Here is a 20,966-nt window from a genome sequence, read left to right as displayed (position 1 = left end):
CTCGCCTAAGAAAGCGGCGGCGTCCCTGCCTGGCGGGTTTAGGAGGTTAGGCAAGGAGCTGTCGGCAACGGCTGAGCTGCAGCGGGGGGAAATCGGGCTGGACTCGGTGCGGTGCTTGCTGTCGTATTTGCCTTCTGTGCTAGCACATTTCTTTACGAATACTGATGTGTCTTGTTGCTGTGCAGAAGCCCGCCCAAGACAGGGCCCTGGCCACGCAGGTGGACGTCGCTGGGGTGAAAACGCAGCCCCTTGGTTGAAGCGGGTCACCTCTGCCAGAAGCACCGCGGGCGACGCGTTTTCCGCTCCAGAGGAAACCGCTCAGGGAATTGCCCAGTTTTTATTTTCCCTTTCTACGTCTTCAGGTCGCCTGCCAGGGCTGCCCCTCCCCGAGGCCTGCAGCCCACACGGCCGGCAGGGCCCCGCGGGGCCGGGGGGGGGGGCGGCGGCGGCCGCCCCTCCCCCCGCCCGGCAACGCCGCACCGCGCGGCCCTGCCTCGGGACGGCGGAGCGCCCGGCCCCGCGCGCGGCCCTCGGACCCGTTAGCCCCGCCCCATGCCCCGCCCGTCCCGCGACCTCCGACCTCCACGTTCCTTAGTTACCGCGCGGGGCGTCACTGCGGGGCTAAACCACCGCTGCGCGTAGCGGAGCGTCGGGCTGAACCATTCGGCCGGCCGCTGAGGGGGGGACAGGACGGAAGTGAGGGCGTCGCGGGTGCCCCCTGCTTGCGCCCGCAGCTGCTCTTGGACTTGTTGCTGTAGCTCCCGCCCGCGAGCTACCCTCTCTCCCTTCCCTCCGTTCTCTCGTTGGTTTCGTCCCGTGCGGGCCATAGCGACGGCGGCCGCGCGGAGGGAAGATGGCGGCTCCGGCCTCGGCATCGCCGCCGGCTCCGTGAGCGCGGCGCTCCCTCCTTTCCCCCTTCCCCTCCTCGCTCCTGCACCCCGTCCCTCCCGGCTGCCCTCCGCCTCTTCTCCTTCCCCGCCGGGGGCGTAGGGACCATGTCGGACTCGGAGGAGGAGGAGAGTCCGGACCGCCAGCTCAAGCTAGTGGTGCTGGGGGACGGCACCACTGGCAAGGTCAGTGTCGGCCCCCGCCGGCAGCGCCCCGCTCCTCCCCGTCGCCGCGGTGCCCCGAGCTCCCTTCCTGGCCTTCCTCCACGGCTCTCCCGCTGAGGAGGGAGCAGCCCGTGGCGGCTTCCAGTCTATCGCGCTGCCGTTGTCGCGATACCCGGCGGCGTGACGCCGGCTGAGTGCTCCCCCTTCTCCCCCAGCCTGCACTTCTCCCTCTCTGTTGTCTCCCCCGCGTGTGTGGGGCGGCGGCGTAGCGGAGAGCCGGGACGGGCCCCCGCCGCTCGCCGGCCGGCAGGCAGAGGCGGGCTCTTTGCCGGGGAGCTTCGCCCCGGGCCCGCCTGTATCCGCTCCGTGCTCGGTAGCGAAACCCTCTAACGGGGTTTCCGTACCCTCGCGGCACCCGAAGAGGCTTGGTCAACAAACAGACGTATACGACTTTAATCCAATTTTCTTGAGCCTTAATAAAAGGAGCGGCTAATAACGTAGTTACTATGGTGCCGCCTGGTATGGCGTTTCCCACCGATGCCCGTGCCTTCAGCGCGCTGCAGACCGCGCACTGGGGCCGGGTAGCTGCTCGGCTGGAGTTGCTGGAGTAGCCCAAGTTCTCCTCAGTGGCTGGCAGTGCCCGGGAGGGGCCGGGGTCGGGCCCGAGCACCTGAATTCGCGGTTCCCGCCCAAACGACGAGCAGGGAAGGTTGCTTGGCTGGGTCTCCAGGCTCTCTTAATTTTGGCTTCTGAGCTGATAACTTCCTGAGGTGGATAGAATGGTTTGCATCTATTTGAGTTACTGTTTCAGAGTTTGGAAAGACACTTCTGGGCCAATTTAGTTTTTGTTTGTGACTTTTAAGGGTTTTTTCTATCTATAGTCAACATAATTAAGTACTATTTATAAGCAGTTTGTTTATAAACAAGTTATAGTTGTCTTTTTAAAAGAGGAGATTTTGACAAATGAAGACCAAAGAAGGCAAAAGATGCTTTTTCACCCATGGAAATAGTCGCTGGTCTTTACTTAGACATGTGAACGTATCTGTTGCAATATGTAGCCTGAATCCTTTTGTGAGATACATACCAAAATAGTAATTTTATTTTATATTTGAAGAATACAGCTTTTCCTCTATCATTAACTTGAAAACATGGGCAAGCAGAAAGTTTGCCTGCCTCACAGTTCCGATGAACGGTAGAAATATTCTTAGAGGTGGTTTAAGTGAACTGCCTGCCATTAATAGAAATAAACTCTTAGTGAAAGTATGTACATGGTTTTGCTCACTTATGCAGAGCTCTATGAAGAAACAAAACATTTTTTGTCTCCAGCAATTCTCAACCCAGTCTGAAGTGGTATTGTATTCATCTGAGTCCGTAGATGGACAATTCCAAGTGACTATGTGATGAGAGCATAATAAATGCACAGGATTGACAGCTGAAGTGCTGTTTCACTGGTAGCTTTCCCCAGGAGTTTTCCATTCAAACCGAGGAATCCTCTCACTACTGCTGTTCAGCACCTTGTGGCAAGACCTCTCGCCAAACATGGATTTTCAAGCATTCTTGAGTTTTGATGTATATTCCTGCTGGTTCCTACTACTCACACAGGAGCTGTCACTCACTGAATCTCCTGCTGGCTCTAGGAAACCTGTGCTTCAAGTGCAGTTTATTTTGCATGAGCAGCAGCTATGCTATGGTGGGCTGCTTTTCCTCCTGTCCCCCCTAGATGATGCTGTAATAGAGGCTTCTTCCAGCCATCCTGATGGCCTAGCAGCAAACACTTGCAATAATAGATTTATTGTAAGATCTTGTAAAAATAAAGAAGTGATTGGGTCATGGAATGGAAGGACAAAATGTACCTAGTGCTATTTCAAGCACCTCAGAAGACTAAATCGTTGAGGTTCCTCTCCTTTGTTGGCTACTCGTTCCGCGTACTTGTTGAAACATGCGTACCTCTATATGTTTTCAACTCTAAACAGCCTGCCTCTGACATCTGGTTCACAGCTGGTCTTTACACAGATGCATACTTAGCCTCTCATTTACTGTGCAAGGCATTGGTTTTTCTCTTCCTCTGTCACTGGGATAATTGGACAGGAGGAGTGTAGGAAATAATGGAATATATCTTTGAAATATTGCATCTTGTGTTTAGTGTGAGATGTTCACATTTGACTTCTTTCTATTGCTTCCCCCCCTGCCAAAAAAAAAGGGGGGAAAGAAAAAAAAAAAAAAAAGGTTTTATTTCCTCCCTCTTGGCCTCCATCTGGGGCTGTCTGGTCTTCAGTTCTCCAGGGAAAAAAAATGTCTTTGAGTCAGCTGGCTGAAGGTGAAAGCTTCATTTCTTTTTCCTCACCCATGGTTTAGAAGCAAGGTGCTGTGCAAGGGTTGGTAGCAGTTTAAAAGCAAATCAGTTCAAGCTAAGGGTCATGTTTGTGTTTCCACTAGCTAGGAATTGCTCTATCCATGAGGCAGAGGAGGGATGTTGTGCTTCTATTCGTTTTGTGGTGGTTGAACGAATAATTGGATACTTAGAATTTTAAGGGTAGGAGTAAGCACTGCTGGAGCAAGCTCTAAGGAGAGAAGACTAAAAAGGGAAGAAGGAATGACAGGAGTGAGACAGAGTAGAATCTGAAAAAGTATTAGGATTAAATAGAGACGGTAAGAAAATGGTAAATTGTTGAAAAGAAAAATTGAGGAAGGCAAGATTGGTTAGTAAGAAGATAATAATAGAGAATTATTTTAATGAACTAGACAAACTAGGAAAACAAAGAAGAAAATATTTCTTTTCAGAAAAATTTCTGAAAAGAAATCAGAAGCGGGGACAACGTAAGATGAAAATAAACAGTATTTATTAGTAGCAGTTGGCTCTTTGATGTGGATTACAGGAGGGAACATACATACATACAGCAGCCTTACGCATCTAGGTTTTAAATCAACATACTCTTCCCGAGCCAAAATGGTTTTCCATAAAAATAAACCAGCCGTACTAGTATGGATTGAAAAAAATGATGCTATGATCCAGATATTTCTACTCTTGCTATGTACAGATTGGCTTAATATTGAAGTATATAATTATGCTGATTTGAGCTAGAGCTAATTCTGATTTGCTGCTGTTGAAAAAGGTTTTGGGCCTCTGGAAGCAAATCTTGGAGCTATTCGTGGGAAGGGAGGTCCTGAAAAATAGATGTGCGGGAGGAGCAAAGCAGCTGAGGTTCTGTCTTTCTGCCATCTGTTGCAACTGGGTCTAAAGTATGGCGGCAGAAACATCCTACCTTTTCTTTCTTCTCTTAACAACAGATGATGAAAATGAGAGTGAATGCTCGACATGGTGTGGGAATTTGCAGGAGCAAATTCCAGCACGTAGGCTGGAACACAGAGTGGTGTCCTGCTTGCTTTAGGATTTTTTAGGATGCCAGATTTTTAAGCATTGTGCCAATTCTGGATCTTGTTGTACCACATGGGCTCAAAAGCTTCATCAGTGTTGACAGAAATGTTGTCACTGTTCAGTCTTGCAAATGGAAAATTGCATCACATGTCCTGTGCAGATTGGTCTAGCTTCATAGATGCGTGTCTAATGTCAAAAAGTCTTGATAATTTTCTCTTTTTCAGTGACAAAGTTTCATCAGTAGCTAGGAGTGGGGTGGAAAGACATCACCTTCAGATGACAGAACTACTTCCTTTGTTTACAAAATACTTCCCCCCCCCATAAAGCTAGACTGTTCTCATTGACAAGTTCTCTGTGTTGGACAGTTAAGTGGTTTTATGCTAGTTAAAGCATTTTGTTATTTAGCCTAGTGTTTCTTTTCATTTTGTCTGTCTTAAAATCCTTGCCAGGAGGGATGGGACATGACTGAGGGATGAATGTTGCCATGCTTGAAGAATGGCATTGATGTTGTAGAAGGGAGCGAGGGAAGGGATAGACATGTATTGCTTTTTGGAAAGTGGATTCTCAATTGGCTGGTAAAGTTGATATGTGAATGGAAATTCATGGCTTCAGAACTATATGCTTGCATCCCATTGAATTTTGGTTTTAGTTCTTCTTTCTTACCACTATGGTACTACACTTTGGCATCTCTTTCTGAAAGCTTTCTTCTATAGGGTTTTACTCAAAGAATTGTCATTAGCAGGGTTTTCTCTACAAGTTTCCATGTTGTCCTGGTGAGTAGTCAGTGTCAGTTAGAGCTGGCTATCATTGCTTGTTCTCTTTGACTTGTCTGCTACTATTTCATAAATATTATTTGCTCTTTTTCCTGTTTACTCACTATGTAGGTATTTAGGAAGAGCTTGTCAGCAGTTTATGCTGTGAGTTGTTGACATTGAAAAATAGAAGCAAGAAATTGTCTTGCCTCACCTGTGAGGTTTAATTGCATCTTCATTTGCTTCCAAAAAACCTTCCCAAATATCCCATTGTATTTTGCACTTAGAATGCTGTTATTTTTATGTATTATTTTTTACTGCTGTCTTGATTGCTGTATGTTAGAACCCAAACTTTTTTTTTTTATCTGAAAGGAGGGAGTTTGTAATACCAACCTTCAATAGTGTATTGCTATTCAGAACAGCATGTAAACATTTGCTTTGAAGTATTTAAGACAAATGTGTGAACCTGCCAAACTGGGTCTAATGGAAAGTCTGCTATGAAAGTTGGTGGGCTGGTTGTCTTAGTAGAGATGTGAAGGAACACGGCCTTCTTGATATCACACTATCCTCTGATCTCTAGATTAATGGCTGAAATTTTATGAATGGAGTATAGTCTTTTTTAAAAATGGTCACTGATCACTTATTTATTTTTACAGCTACAATTCTACTGAACCATTATTTAACTCTGTCTATTTTTTACATAGATTGTACTCAACGTATCCTTACAGGCAAAACTGTAATGCAGAATCTTTTATGGCAAGCATGACAGAGAACAATTTTAGGATTGAAGGGAGTATTTGCATTGTAGAGGTACTTGAATATACATTGACATAACTTCTCTGTTTACTGTTGTGGAGAAGTTTGAACTGTTGCTCTTAGTATTTGTGGGTAAATGCTTGTTCTGTGAATAAATAGAGGACTCTAGTCTGGTAATCCAACACCTTCCTTGAGCTCTAACATTTATTAGAAAAAAAAATCAAAAAGGAGTTAGTCAATGATTTTCTGCTATAAATTCCTTTGCATTCAAGAGCACAGTAGAGGAAAACTGTTTAAGAGAACTTTGCCATGCTGTTGATTACTTGCTGCTCTTATTGGTTGGCTGTTAATTGAATGTATGTTGTTTATTTTTACTAACACCCCTAGAAGCCCTCAGGGAATATTGAGTGTCACAGGGTGATAAAGCTAATATTTACTGAACCCTTAAAAGAAGAAGGGAGTGGTTGCTTATTTAATGGGGATCTAAATTAGTGTGTTGGAGAATATAGAATACTATGATACAGTCAGATGGTATTTTAATCTGTATGCTGGGTGCTGGTTACTTTTCCAAAAAGGAAAATTTCAAGGAGAAGACTGTAAGATGTATTCCTGCAATGTTCTTATTCTTATTTACATCTTTAAGGTCATGATAGATTAAAAATAATGTCTTTGTAATCTTGACATGCTAACTATTGTGATTAAAAGAATCAGTTCTACTGATTGTTTTTTTTTTAGTGCTGCAGTCTAGATCTCTTTTGAACTTTGTTTTGTGCATGTTGTTAGTATTACTGTCACATAGTTATATGCAGAAGAATCTTCTCACAATTCATCCTCCATGGTCTTCACCCTTTCCACAGTGATATAAGTATATAAGCATACTCATGCTATTTCTAGTTTACTTGCTTTTTTTCCCCATTTATATATTTATTTTTAATCCTCTCGGAGCTTGAGTTCAGTGAAGTAAATGAAACTGTTGCCATAGTCTTTAATTTTTTTTTTTGATTACTTCCTCAACATATCTTCTGATATCAAATTATCATTTATTTTATATATATATATATATATATATATATATATATATATGACAGTGATAGGAATATAGAAGTGATATAGAAACAAGAATTCAGTAAATCTTGTGTTATTTACGTCACAGGTAATTTAATAGGTGAATAAATGTTTGCATATTCATACTAGAGCTTTAACACTGGAGCTCTGGTGATCATGTTTTTATGCAAAAAAAGAGTAAGTTACCTTTTCTTCCTGTGTATATTTGACATTATTAGCATAATTTAGATCTTTGCATATAACCGTTCTATTAATAGAACTTGCCTATTCTCATTTTTCAGAACTATTGGCATTATTTTGCTGTTGCATTTTTAACTAAATTGCTCTAACAGCAACTTCTAATAACAATTGATGTGACTCATCTCTTCAGGTCTTGATGAACGGAAAGCTGGCAAAAAAAAATCCTTCTTGCCCATTTTGAGTTTTCTCAGACAGTGTAAGGGTTTTGTGAGGCTTTTTTCCTCTATATATGTAAATACATATTTAGATTTTTTTTCTGCAATTCCTTTGTTTTTATGTTTTCAGCTGTCATGTCAACAAGAGATTTGTAAGTGTACACCACTAATTTGATGTAGGATGTATTTTATCTATGTGACATTCATTTTTAATATAGTATTTAATTTTTTCCACAATACAAACTTTTGTATTCTTTGTAATTGCACTTGTCTTTTCTTCTTTCCTTTTTTTTAAGCTTAGATTGTGGGGCTTGCTTTCTTCCTTTCCCTTTCCTTTTTTTTTTTGCCTTGCATGGAGAACTTAAATTGCTAGTGAAAGAATATAAATGCCTTGCTTCATTACTTTATGTAGGTTAGTTGTGTATCCTTTTAGCAGTATGTAGTGAAAGCTGATTCTTTATTAGGTCAAGAGTGTATTGGTCTACTTTCATAAATCCACAAAATATAAATTGAATAAATAAGTTTCCAAAGTTCTGCTTAAAGGAATGATTCTGCAAATGTGCATTCTTAACATGAGTTTAGTTTTTTCTGTGTACAAGAAAGTACTCTTCCTATCTGAGACTTCATGTGATCCCTGATCCTGAAACTTTGATGTACAGTGGCAGGAATCCTGCCACACTTTGAATCCCTGTGGGACTCTGCACTGTGCAGATCTCTGTTCCCTCCCAGAAAGTTGGTCTAGGATTATGGTGTTCTGTACCAGGGAAGGATCCTTGTTTTGGAAGTGAATGCTTTTTAAAAATAATAAGCTCTTCAGGTATGGATAATGCAATTTAGATTTGTATCAATTTGAGCATACTAATGATACGTCATTCAAATCTGTGTAACATTTTGTAATATGAATATCACAGTATCTTTGAAATACAAAGGAAATATACGCCTTGCTTCTTTTTGCATAAATTAGTAGCCTTTGCCACCTCCTCTTATTATGTTGAAGTTGGCTGGAATGCTTGTCAATCCAAATCCATGAACACTGTTAGCATGCATTGGTTTAAAAAGTGCTTAACTGTATTTCATACTTCTGTTTTAACATCAAGTTTTTTTGCTGTTTAAAATGATGACTTAATTTTATATTGGTCTGTTTTAGACATCCTTAGCCACACGTTTTGCCCAAGAGACATTTGGGAAACAGTACAAACAAACCATAGGACTGGACTTCTTCTTGAAAAGGATAATATTGCCAGGTAAGAGAATAAAAACTAACACTGAAAGGCTGGGCAGCAGTAAGACTTGCAGAAACAGATTCTTCAAGTAATGTATACTAAAACAAGCTTAGTATAGTGCTTTTTATGGCAAAGTAGATTAGGTTATTCAGAGAAAATTTTGTTAGTACGTTCTTGCCAGGTGACAAAGGGTTATGCATTTGCAACTTAAGTAAAAGAAAGAATTCAAATAAGAAGAATGCTATCTATATTCATGATTTTTATTATCTCTATTTGAGTGTACTTACTGTCCATGTGGGTAGTGTAACATACAACAATGAAATGGAACTTTAAATATATTCATTGAAAAAGTATGTGTTTTGAAATAAATAGTGGTTTTTTTTTTTTTTTTTTTGTAAAATGAAATACACAACTTGTATTTGAGTTGTGTGAGAGAAGCATAATGCAGCTATGGAATTGCAGTGCTCTAATATGTGAATGCTGTTTTATGCAAGGCAGCGTGAAATTGCTGGCATTTAATAGACCACTAAAATTTAGGGTCCCTCGGCACTCATAAAAATACAGTTTGAGCATTCAAGATGTTTCACTTCATGATGGCAAAGAAACTATTTAGATGCCAGTTGCAGCACACTGCATGGAAAATGCAAAGAAATAATTAAAAAAGAATAGTTGTAGAAGTTTGTCTCCAAACAATTGGGGGTTTGAAATAAGTCTTTTCATTGATTTGTGGTTGCTCAATTTCTAAGTACGAAAGTATTTCATTAAATGCATTTTCTTCTGGTTTCAGAAATCAGAAGTTAGGAAAAGTATGTGTAATTATTAAAAGTTGTACTGAGATTTGATAAAGTTGATGCAGGTTCTGTAGTTCTGTCTTTTTTCCTTGTGGAGGGTGGGGAGGGAAGCAAACCCAGAAATGAAGCATTTTAGCTATAACCTGAAGTTATAAGAAAATATATACAGTTCTTGAACTGATTTTGTTAAAATTATATTGCCAATAATTTCTTGATTATGTTTATATGTTTTCTTAAGTGAAACAGAATAATCTTTTCAGACTATTCCTGCATTCAGTATTTTGGTTTGGCCATTTTGCTGTACTTTTTTAGTATCTGGTGAGTGATAAAGTACCAAATTTCAGTGCTTATTTCTCCATAAAATCAACAGAATAATTTTTTTATTGTCCTACTCATGCCTCTAAAAATACTAGTGTGCATAATACTTAACAGCAGTACTTGCAAGTGGAATGTGTACACAAATCATGCAGTGTGCATGCTGAGAACTTGTATTTTGCAAGTTTTTTTCCAGCTGTTAAGCATACAGAAGCTATTGGTACATTACTAGGGTTCTAAATATTCTTGTTGAGTAGAAAATTTGGAAAATTATCAACTATTGATTCATTCATGTTTTACTTTCTTCTAGTTTATTTTGTAATAAAATCAGAATGTAGATGAAAATAGCACCAAAACAGCAACAAAGTCTGTACATCTATTTTCCTCATTTATCATTAACAAAATAGTAAAGTTCGTGGGATGTATTCATATTCAGGAAGAACCTTTTTTCTGTAGATTGTCATTCTGTTTTTGCCTATGCCTATATATGTGTTTAGGTATATATGGACTTCTGTGTTTTATAGGTAAGCTGAACTGGTGGTGGGGAGTGAGAGGGAAGGAAGAGAAGAGGGAGGGAGGTAAAATTTGTAAATACTGGACCGGGAGGCATTACTTAAGTAAGCGGATTTTTCTAATTTCTTGATTAGTTTTGGGTTTGCAGAGCTGCTATGTTTACTTGAAAGGTTGAGTCATACTGCTGCACAGAAATTACAATGTGTATATCAGTAGGAAAAAAAGCCTCGATTTCTCTTATTTAGTAGGAGAATTGATGAATAACTATGGTTCAGTATTTGATTTTTTTTTTTCAAATGTAAGCAAAGATTTCAGAAGTTAAAGTAACTGATAGCTAGAATTGCACAGAAGTTTACATTAGGCCACATTAGAAATGCATTTTAGCTTGTAAAATAAAGTACTGTTTTTCTGGGCTTTTTTGGCTTTTTTAAAATAAAAGCTGTATTTGTCTCCAGCTGTTTTAGTAGCTGGTGCAGTTTTGCAGTGAAAAAAGTAAATATTTTACATGATAAAACAATATGGTTTAGTACAAATAGTAAATGCTTTGATTAATTTTGAACAATATGACTTTTACTGTTCAACTGTTGACATTTCTCTTCATGCAGTTTGTTCAAAACTGGTTTTTTTCATATTTTTTTCAAATGCAAATCAATTTCAGTATATTTATTGATGCAGTATCTTGTATAGTCTGGATGCAACCATGGTGTAGATTTTACTGCTTAAATAGTGTATCTGTTAGTCACAGGGTCTGCTGATAGAGATTCTTAAGAGCCATAGTCGAATATGTTTAGGAAGGCTGTGGGTGCAGTCCAGTAAACAGGATTCTTCTGTTAAAAGGATTTTTTTAAGTCGTCAGTGCAAAAAGTGGTCAGACTTGTGTTTTTAGTTCCATCTTGACTGTGCAGCACTTTAAGTAAGGTTAACCAATGCACCAAGTATACTTCTGCACGATCGCTACTGAATCAGCCCAGTGGCTTCAGTTCATACCAGAAACAATATAGATACCTGCACTGCGTTGCCTCAAGTTATTTTAATTTCGCACTTGTATGCATGTTCTACAGAGTAAAGAAGTGCTAGTGCTTTCTTGTTCCTTATCAGTGTATGACATATTATTTTTATGGGATTCTTCAGTTATTTTTAGTGGTATGTTAACCTTGTTTCTAAGAACTGTCTTATTGTGCATGGTTTCTTTTTGTTTTGTTGTCATTCTCCATTTGTATGTTCCTCTTCAATCTATGAAAAAACAGATGATTTCAAACTCTTTGCAGAAAACTCCATGTGCTACTATTATAGTTGTTAATTAAATATTTGCCCGGCAAATTGTCCAGAATTTTTCCTTCTGTCAGAATAATCCTAACATCCTTCTTTCTCCCCCAAAATCAATCTGAGCACAAAGCAAATATTACAGGACCTAACTGAAAAAAAGGGAAAATGAAGCATTTTGCACTGGAGATGGTCACCATGAATTTCAGTAGTTAGTGAGATCTTAATTAAGAACCACTTCACCTTAAATGAACATTCCCACCTTTTTCCCCCAGTTTCTTTTTTCTGTTGTTAGTGAAAGAATGTAAATAATTCATAGAAGTAGACTTTTAAGTTGAACAGTCACTATTAGACTATTTACTTTAACTTCCTGCATTAAAGTTTCTCAGATAATTTCATACAGTTATCCAGATACTAAGCCCAGTATGCTGTGCATGATTACTACTCTTAGGAGGAAAAATGAAGTTAGAAACTTTTAAAGCATTTGAACACAAAATTAGACATCTGAAAATTGTTGAGTTTGAAAGCAATAATATTTATAAAGCTTTTTTTTCCAAATAGCTAGCATGAATGACATGGTAAATTTCCAGTAGAATACATACAACCAAGTTAGGGGTAGAATACAGCAGCATGGTGAGTGTTTGAGCATGTTTAGTTTGTATGCCCACTGAGGATGCATAATCATTTCAGACTGTGGATTCACCAGTTTATCCACACCAGATGCTTTATGGAAGACTTTTCTGCATTGTTTGCAGTCACTTACATTCTAATCTTTAAAAATAATTAATTAATACATAGTATATGCACAAATAAGCTTTTTGCACAAATAAGTCAAAACAAGTAAGCTTTTTATTCTATGAAAGGTTGCCTTTATTGAACTGGAGTGTTTATGATGTATTTACTGAGCTCCATGTAGAAATTCTTTATCTTAGTATTAGATAAAACTCAGTGTAGTTTAAAAGTACTGTGAATAGATTGTCTCACATTCGTCTCTACACATTTGAAGCCAAAGTAGCACTTCAGGAAATCTGCGCTTTTAACCAGATTAAAGCAAGATGCATCATAAAAATATAATGTGGTATATTTAATACCACAAGTAGCATATATTCAGCTATATAGTTCTAATTTGCTGTTTATATTCACCAAGCGCTGGGATATGTTTCCTTGGAGCACACTCCCTTGCATAACTAATATGAGTGTGTTAGTTATAAATTGATGGCTGAATAGATCACATTATGTAAAATAAAGTTGTTAATATCATGAAATAGTTGAATTAAGAGTATATCTTTCTTAGTAGCTCAAAATATTGTGTTCTTTTTCACTCGACTCTCAATTATTGTGATGTGGAAATTTTGCAAATTTTTTTAAATCTAGGAATAAAATTAATAGGCAGTTATGATTATTTGTGAGTATGTAAAATTGTTATTAACGTGTAAGTCATGTGAGTTGTATGTAGATTAGAAAAATTTTCACCAGACCTTACTGTGTTAGAGTTTGGTGCTTCCAGGTAATCAGTACAGTTTTGAAAACAGTTCTTACCATGCAAAATGAGCCAAATTATACTTTAATATGTTTGTATGCATGTGGTGACATACATTGCTGCATGTATGTTTAGTCTGTGGGTTTCTGAGTTGTTAGCTTGCAGAATATGTATGACTTGTAGGATATTAAATATTCTGTATTGACACTGATTTTTTTGTTACTTTATTTTTGAAAACCTGTTAACAGTTTCAGCATAGTTTGAAGACTCTTTAGAATAGAAAGGAAGATCTGTTCTTGGTGTAGACTCTTCGAAGATGAAATTATGTAAATCATGTCCAATTTAGTTGCCTGCTTTGAGGTGGTAGGTGGAGGAAATAATCATAGTTTGCATCCTCAACTTAGATATGTGCCAGTATTTCCATTTTTTAATCTGTCAACTATATAATTCTTTAGCTGTATAGTACTAAGAGCATCACTACCAAAATGCAGTTACTGTGCAGATTGTCCCCGCTTCTAGATTTGTAAAGAAAATGTGGAGGGGGGGGGGGAGGGACATACAGTATGAAATAATGTGGTTAAGTTGGCATTAATTGTGTTACCTTTCAATTCCAAGTACTGTGCTATAGAACTTTCTCTGTGAAGTTTTACATGTTTCTTCAGTGAAGTATGTTATATAATTTCTAATCAGGAATGTTATACTTTATGCAGTTCGAATTCTTTTCTGTTGAGATTAAATATGTTTAGCTATAGTTTTACTGCATCTTAGTGACTTGCCTGGGCACAAGTGACTTCTTCCCAAATAATAGTCATCTTAGTGTTGAAATTTAGTTACTATTTATTGTATACTTGTAAAAGCTATTACTGTTGATATGCTAGAGTTGTATTACCTGCCGTGATAATATATCTTTGATTTTATTTGTATCTAAATTTTCCAGGTTATACAATATCTGTATCATTTTCCTTTTCAGGGAATTTGAATGTTACCCTTCAAGTGTGGGACGTAGGGGGGCAAACAATAGGAGGCAAAATGCTGGATAAATATATTTATGGAGCTCAGGTACAGTATAAATGATAACTGTATCTATAGTAATTACATAAAATTAATTGAAACTTTGTTCTTAAAATGATACATATCTTACAGGTTGTTGTTTTGTAGATCTCAAAAATGTTGAATCTCTGCTTAACGTAAACTTAATTGATATTAATATGCAAGTCTAATTTTGGTTTGTAGTTAGTTTTTTGGAGCTGACTTGAAAAGCAAAGCAAGGGTGTGCATTTGTACATCTGAATAACTCTCAAGAACAGATGCATGTTTCTGTGCTTTGTGTCTTGAGTTAAGAAAAGCAATCATAGTAAATAGTAAAGGCTATTTGGATATCCACATGGTAGATATCGTGGCTGCTTTTAGAACAGATGCCTCCTGGGGGAAAAAAAGTAGAAGGAGGAAATTAAGAGCAATCCTACACCATTAAACTCATACATGCAACTGGGGTTATAAGAGGGCAAACAAAAGGAGGCAACCAGGTAGCTAAATACTTTTGCAGAACTCTTATCCAATGAAAACTAATTTTATCTTGAGGTTAACTAAGCAACTTAAAGTGAATGGTAGGATTAAGTAAGAGCTAAATATTATAACAGTATCTTGAGTTATGAGATGATTTAGGAGGATGTACTATAAGCCACACTTCTTAACATGAGTGATCCTAAAATGTATTCTGTTCTTTAATTTGGAGTTTGTAATGAGAACAATAGGCATAATGTTTTATTATATAATGTTATATTTATCTGAAAAGAAAACAAATACACCTATTTTTCCCCCAATACTTTAAGCAATAGGAATATGGAATCTTAAAACTTTTATTGGACAGAAACTTTGTACGAATAAGTACAGCACAGGAATGGCTAATTAAGGAGATTAGGATTTATTAGTTAGTAGGATAAAGACAAACTTGTCAACTTAACATTTTGTCACTTTCAAAAAATGTCTAAATGTTTTAGCTGTTGCATCTGTTTTATAGCATTTTCTTATTTTTCAATAAAAAACATTTTGCTGCCCTGTTAAAAATCTACCAAGCAACAGGAGAAAGTGGCTTCCATGACAGGGAATTTGATTAATCACAAATTGTTGCCATATGCCCAAAGTAAACTCAATGAAGGAAATAAAAGGCTATTAAGTTTTTCTGTATTGAATTTGGTGATAAACTTAGGAGTTTCTTATCAGCAAAAGCAGGTCAAAAAGTTAATACTGGTGCCCCAAAGTAGTGAAAAAGTTGATATCAGTAAGCCTAAAGTTAAAAAAGTTTGATTTTTAGTCTTTCTGAGCACATTAACAAAAAACCCCTACATCCAATCTCTTCTTCTTTGATCCTCCCTCAGCCCTCATTGTAACTCTAATTTTTTTTTTAATGAACTAATGGCTGTTCTCTCTCCTGTTGTTGGCATGTATTGCCAATGTCTGTAATAGGCTTCTTATCATTAAAGCTGACTTGTAACACATTTTTCTGTTAGCTTTGTAACAGCACCTTTTAAAGACACCTAAAACTATCTTTATTTTCATCTATTCATGAAACACCATGAATAATTCGGAAAGGCACTGCTTTCAGCTTATTTCTAGGCAGAAGCTTATTTCATGTTGAACATCTGTAGCTTTGTAGAAGAAAAAGAGGAAAGATAAAGTAGAACAAGTAGGAGTACTTAGAAAGAAAAATCCTTTTAAGTCTGTATAAAAATTTCCTGTGAGTGAACAGCAAAACAGCAAGAAAGTAATTGGGAAGAGCTAGCATGGAATTAGTAAGGGTAAATTGTGCCCAAGCAACTTGATTGCCTTCTGTGGTTAGATGATTGGCTCTGTGGAGAGGAGAGCAGTGGATGCCATTTACCTTGACTTCAGCAAGACCTTTGACATAATCTCCCATAATATTATTACAGACAAAATGTAGAGATACAGACTGGATGGGTGGACCATAACGTGACTGAAAAACTGAATGGACAGCTGGACTTAAAGGGAGATGGTCCATAGCTCAGTGTCTTACTGGTGCCTAGTTATAAGTCGTATTCCTTACGGGTTGGTACTGGGGTCATGTCTTTTATTAATTCTTTGAACAATGGAACAAAACATTGTAAATTTGCAAATGAAACCAAACTGGGGAGGAACGGTCAATATGCTGGAGGGTAGGGCTGCTATTGAGAGGGATCGTGACCAACTGAAGGAATGGACCAACAGAAACCTTGTGAGGTTCACTGAAGACAAATGCAGGGTCCTGCACCTGGGTCAGAATAACCTTATACAGCCTGGGAATCAGCTGTCAAGGAATCAACTGGAGAAAGTCCAGCAAAGGGCCATGAAGCTGATTAGTGGACGGGAGCATCTCTCCTTTGAGGAAAGGCTGAGAAAGCTGGGACTGTTAGCCTGGAGAAGAGAAGGCTCAGGGGGACCTTATTGATGTATATAAATACCTGAAGGGATGGTGTAAAGAAGATGGAGCCAGGCTCTTTTCAGTGGTGCCCAGTAACAGGACAAGAGGCAATGTGCACAAACTGAAACACAGGAGGTTCCCTTTGAACATCAGGAAACACTTTTTCACTGTGAGGGTGACCCAGCAGTGGTGCAGGTTGCCCAGAGAGGTTGTGGAGTCTCCATCCTCAGAGATACTCAAAAGCCATCTGAACATGGTCTTGGGCAGCTGGCTTTAGGTGACACTGCTTGAACAGGGGTGTTGGACCAAATGACCTCTAGACAGAACCTCCGTCATTCTGTGAAATGGCTTTGGAGAAAAGAAGGTGGGGGTCCTACTGGAAAAAACCCAACAGTTGAATGGGAGTCAGCAATGCACCCTTGCAACAGTAAAAGCTAACTGAATACTGGGCTGCATTAGGAAGAATGAAGTAGGCAAATCAAGGAAAGTGATTATCATCCTCTCTGACATTTTTGAGGCTACATTTGACATACTGTGTTCAGTTTGGGTTCCCCAGTACAAGAAAGCCTTTAAAATATTGAAGCAATTCTAGCAAAGGTTGCTACAAAAGAAGTATGTGTACTTATAGTGTGTTGCACTTGGTCAGCGTGTGTGGTGCAACTGGGATTTTAAACATCTTGTTTGTAAACTACACAAGCTGTACACTTACACAGAGTAGATGATTTGGATCTATTGCAGAAATTGTGTTCATCTGCATGTATTCTCCAAATCTGAATCATTCAGATTTAAAGTACGTGTGTAGAATAGCTTGCAGCATGCCTACGGTATGCATCATGCTTTTATCCAGTGTTTGCAGATGCCCATAGCCTTGTATGGACTTCATCTGGTTGATCATTGTGAGATTCAGGAATCACAAGTGGCTGAATTCTTGTTTTCTGCTCAGAAATCCAAAAGTATGGTAGACCTACTTATAAAATACTAAGACCAGGTGGAGATGGAAGTTTTGAGAATCTGCAGCAACTGAAAAGGTTATTGTAATAGCAAGTCTACAGTTCACTTGTTCTTGGTTGAAATTTGATCAGGATACCAGGGGAAGTAAGTGGAGCATCCATCTATACTTTGCTGCAAACCTTGCTACTGGAAGTTTCCTTCTCTTTGAATGAAAGCTGGATAAATTCTCTAGGACAGATCTTTTGGTTAAGTTACTGTTAAGGTGCCATTTTTTGACTGAGGTCCCTGCTTTCTTGTGCCACGTTTTAAAATAAGAGTGCCAGATTTGAGGGTGAGAACATACTTAATTTGCGTGCGTGTTTGCAGTTGGAGAAACTGCAGTTCACTTGCTGTCTTGAAGCAGTTGCCCCACCCCCCCCACCCCACCCCCTTTTTTTTTTTTTTCCTGTGGTGTTGCTCATCCAGAACTACATAGTTGCCGCATCCTGTCTTGGTAGCTGAATTTCACTGATGGGTCAGAAGAACTCTGTAAGCTTGTGGGGGGGGGAAGAGCTCTTTGATCTTTATAAATGAAAGGTGCTAATAAACAGCTTTCTGCTAGTGTTGATTAAAACTGACATATTTATCTCAGAATTGAGAGAGGCTAAGAGTAATTGTATAGTCAGTTACCTCAGCTGAGCTGATAGACAGTAGCTCATTCAATTATGGTGACTCAATCACATGTATTTGAGTGACCATATCCTCAATATCAGCAAAGACAACAGTGGTTAAGTATATGTAGACTGTAAACTGTTTTCACCTGTAAAAATAGCATTTCTGCAGATGTGCAAGGTATCATAATGAAGTTACTCTTTGCTAAAATTAATATTCTGTGATTAGAAAAAATAGTTTAGAATTTTGATCTGACATTTCATGAATATTAATGAAAATTTGAAAGTTAATTTAGTTCCTTCATACTAACCACATTCATAGGATGAGGGCAGCTGAGGATAAACCTGAAGAAGAAAACATATGGTTTTAATTAGTGCTTTCTGTAGCTTTCTTTTATTGTGACAAATCTTGACATAAACTTGACACCTTTTAAATGTTGATTGTCTAGTGTGAATATATTGCCTGGTTACACCACTTCCATAGTAGCAGTTCTGCTGTATAATAGCACTGCTGCTGTTTGTGTGGTAGATATTTCAGAACCACTCCCATCTCTTACCTGTAATTGCTGCCCCTACCTACATATCTAGTTTAAAGTATCTTTAAGAGCTGGCATATGCTACCTTATAAAGTGGCTTGTTAATAGAATAAGAGTACTGCAGACTCTACCTTCTCCAAAGACCAGCTAATGATTTCTGCAATATTCCCAGTTTCCAATGACCTATTTTTGAAAATACTCTATAATTCCAAACCAAAAAGCACTCACATATACACTAATGTAGGCAAAATGTCTCTCTTACTAGAGTGCGATTATGCAAACAGGGACTATTTGCCGCATTGCTGGAGACTAGAGAATTAACATGCTGTTCTCGGCATGTTGTCCTCCGTATGTTTCAAAACTTTTTCATGCCAGTGAAATGCGCTACTTCTGTGTAAAAAGGCGTGTTAATTTTCCACCTTAATTTCTCATGCATAATAGGGAAATAACAGCTTTTATACTATATGCATTCTGTACTCCATATACTATAAGTTTGTGGAAGATATGGTATATTTTTGTGAAAGCAGTGATGGGGTTTCTATGTTAAATTAAAAAGGTGAAATAAATTTTAGCTATAGAGTTATGACCGGTCCTTCATTAATTAACTATATCATACTAAGTTCCTTATAGAGTGCTGTTGTGGCAAAAGTCTAAGCAAGAAGTATTCTTTATGACCTGGATGCCATGCTGCCTTTTTTTTGCATCTCTAAGATGTCATACCTGCCATCTTTGTTTCTTAAGTATAGCAAATATTGACAAGATTCAAAAAAAGAATGGTTAAGAAAAGAATATGCCTTAGAGGCAATCTTTTAGGTCATAGAGAAAGGGACCAAAAGGAAGTTAGGTGAGCTCTAGTTGCAAACTTTGTTCAATGATTTCTTTCACAGTAAATCCACTGTGACTACTCTTTCTTCCAAAGGTGTAGGTAGGCTGCAGTTGGCTAGAGGACATGTAGCAGAGTAGCATTTTGATGAAGAATTAGTTAGAAAAAGAGTTGGCCAACCTTAGATGCTCAGATTCTATTAACTTTATCTTGCATCTAACTCTGATTAAACTCTTCAGTGCTGAAGATGGTTTATAGTCTGCTCTGCTTTTCTGCAAGCTGGTGAGAGAACTTGATGACCAGTGAAAGAAGTGTGCCATCTGCGCTTTTTTAATTTACAACTTTCAGCCTTATGTCTTTTTTTTTTAACCTTCACAATACCTGTCCTTCAGCTTGAGTTTCTTCTTTTCCACTGAGCATTTAATAACATCAGTATGTCCTTTGTAGAGCAAGGCTTATATTATGAAAGACAAATATATACATGCATAGGCATTTGGGTAGTTATAAAAGAGTCAGGAGAAGTTAACTGAGACTCAAGATATTAAGGAATAAATTGTACAAAAGTTGGAAGAGGGAAGTGGATGTTTAATATTAGATCTGATTAGTAAAGTAAAGGAGGAAAGATAGCAAGGGAAAAGATGGGTGTCATAATTCTTAATTTCCTTGAAGGAACTGGTGAAACCTGTTCCTCAGAAATTAATAGCAGCTATATAAATATAAGGAACAAGAACTCATTTTGCTAAGGAGTTGGTGGCATCGAAGGAAAAGAGAAAAATTTGTATTTCTGTCATAGGGAAACAGGAATAGAAGGGATCTCAGTAGGAACTATTGCCCACCTCTGAAGCTATGTATAATGTCTGTTTCATTTTTATGAAAGTTCAGGGTTGACGGGATCTCAGGAGGTCTCTAGTCAAACATCCTGCTCAAAGTAGAGTGAATTGTGAGATGGGACTAGGTTGCTCAAGGCTTTATCGAGTTCCTTCTTGTAAACCTCTAAGGACTGAGACTGAGCAACCTCTTTAGGCAACCTATTCCACTACTTGAATTTCCTCATGGTGAAAAAGCTTTTCCTTATATCTGGTTTGAATTTCTCTTATTTCAACTTAAGCCCATTGTGTTTCATCCTCCGGCCATGCACTCCTGTGAAGAGCCTGGCTCCATCTCCTTCATAGCTGCCTCATGGATATGAGAAGTCTGTTTTTAGGTCGTCCTAGGGCTGCCTCCTCTCCACACTGAAGAATTCTAGTTCCCTCAGATTTTCCTTATAGGACAAGTACTCCAGCCTCTGATCATCTTGGTGGCCCTCTGCTGAACTTACTCCAGTTTATTGATGTCTTGAGGGGCCTAAGACTGGATGTATCACTTTAGAGATGATCTAACAAGTGCTGAATAGAAGGGAATAGATCCCTTGACCTAGTGGCTGTGCTTCTGCTAATGCAGTGCAGGATCATGTTGGCCATCCTTGCTGCCAGGGAATGTTTCTGGCTCATATTTGGCTTGCTGTCTACCAAGACCTGCAGGTCATTTTAAGTTGCTTCTCATCCAGTTAGTCCCCCCAGCCTGTATTTATTCCTCCCCAGCTGCAGGGCTTTGCATTTGACCTTGCT

The 20,966-nt window shown here is 38.7% G+C and overlaps 1 protein-coding gene across 3 annotated transcripts in view; it reads left to right on the top strand.

Annotated features, from left to right (window-relative positions):
* The first annotated feature begins 657 nt into the window (after positions 1 to 657).
* RAB28 (RAB28, member RAS oncogene family) overlaps positions 658 to 20,966 on the top strand; it is a 67,265-nt gene continuing 46,956 nt past the window's right edge. The window contains exons 1-3 of one of the 3 annotated variants that reach the window (XM_072862712.1): positions 658 to 1,073; positions 8,544 to 8,640; positions 13,952 to 14,040. In XM_072862712.1, the coding sequence (XP_072718813.1) occupies positions 996 to 1,073; positions 8,544 to 8,640; positions 13,952 to 14,040 (264 nt within the window). In that variant the 5' untranslated portion in view covers positions 658 to 995. The remainder of the gene's footprint in view (positions 1,074 to 8,543; positions 8,641 to 13,951; positions 14,041 to 20,966) is intronic. The other 2 variants (XR_012042695.1, XM_072862711.1) reach the window with 2 other exon arrangements.

This window comes from Ciconia boyciana, chromosome 5 (assembly GCF_034638445.1).
Source record: "Ciconia boyciana chromosome 5, ASM3463844v1, whole genome shotgun sequence".
In the NCBI taxonomy this organism is placed as follows: domain Eukaryota; kingdom Metazoa; phylum Chordata; class Aves; order Ciconiiformes; family Ciconiidae; genus Ciconia; species Ciconia boyciana.
Note: the sequence above shows the minus strand (reverse complement) of the source record. Positions and strands in the feature narration are given on the sequence as shown.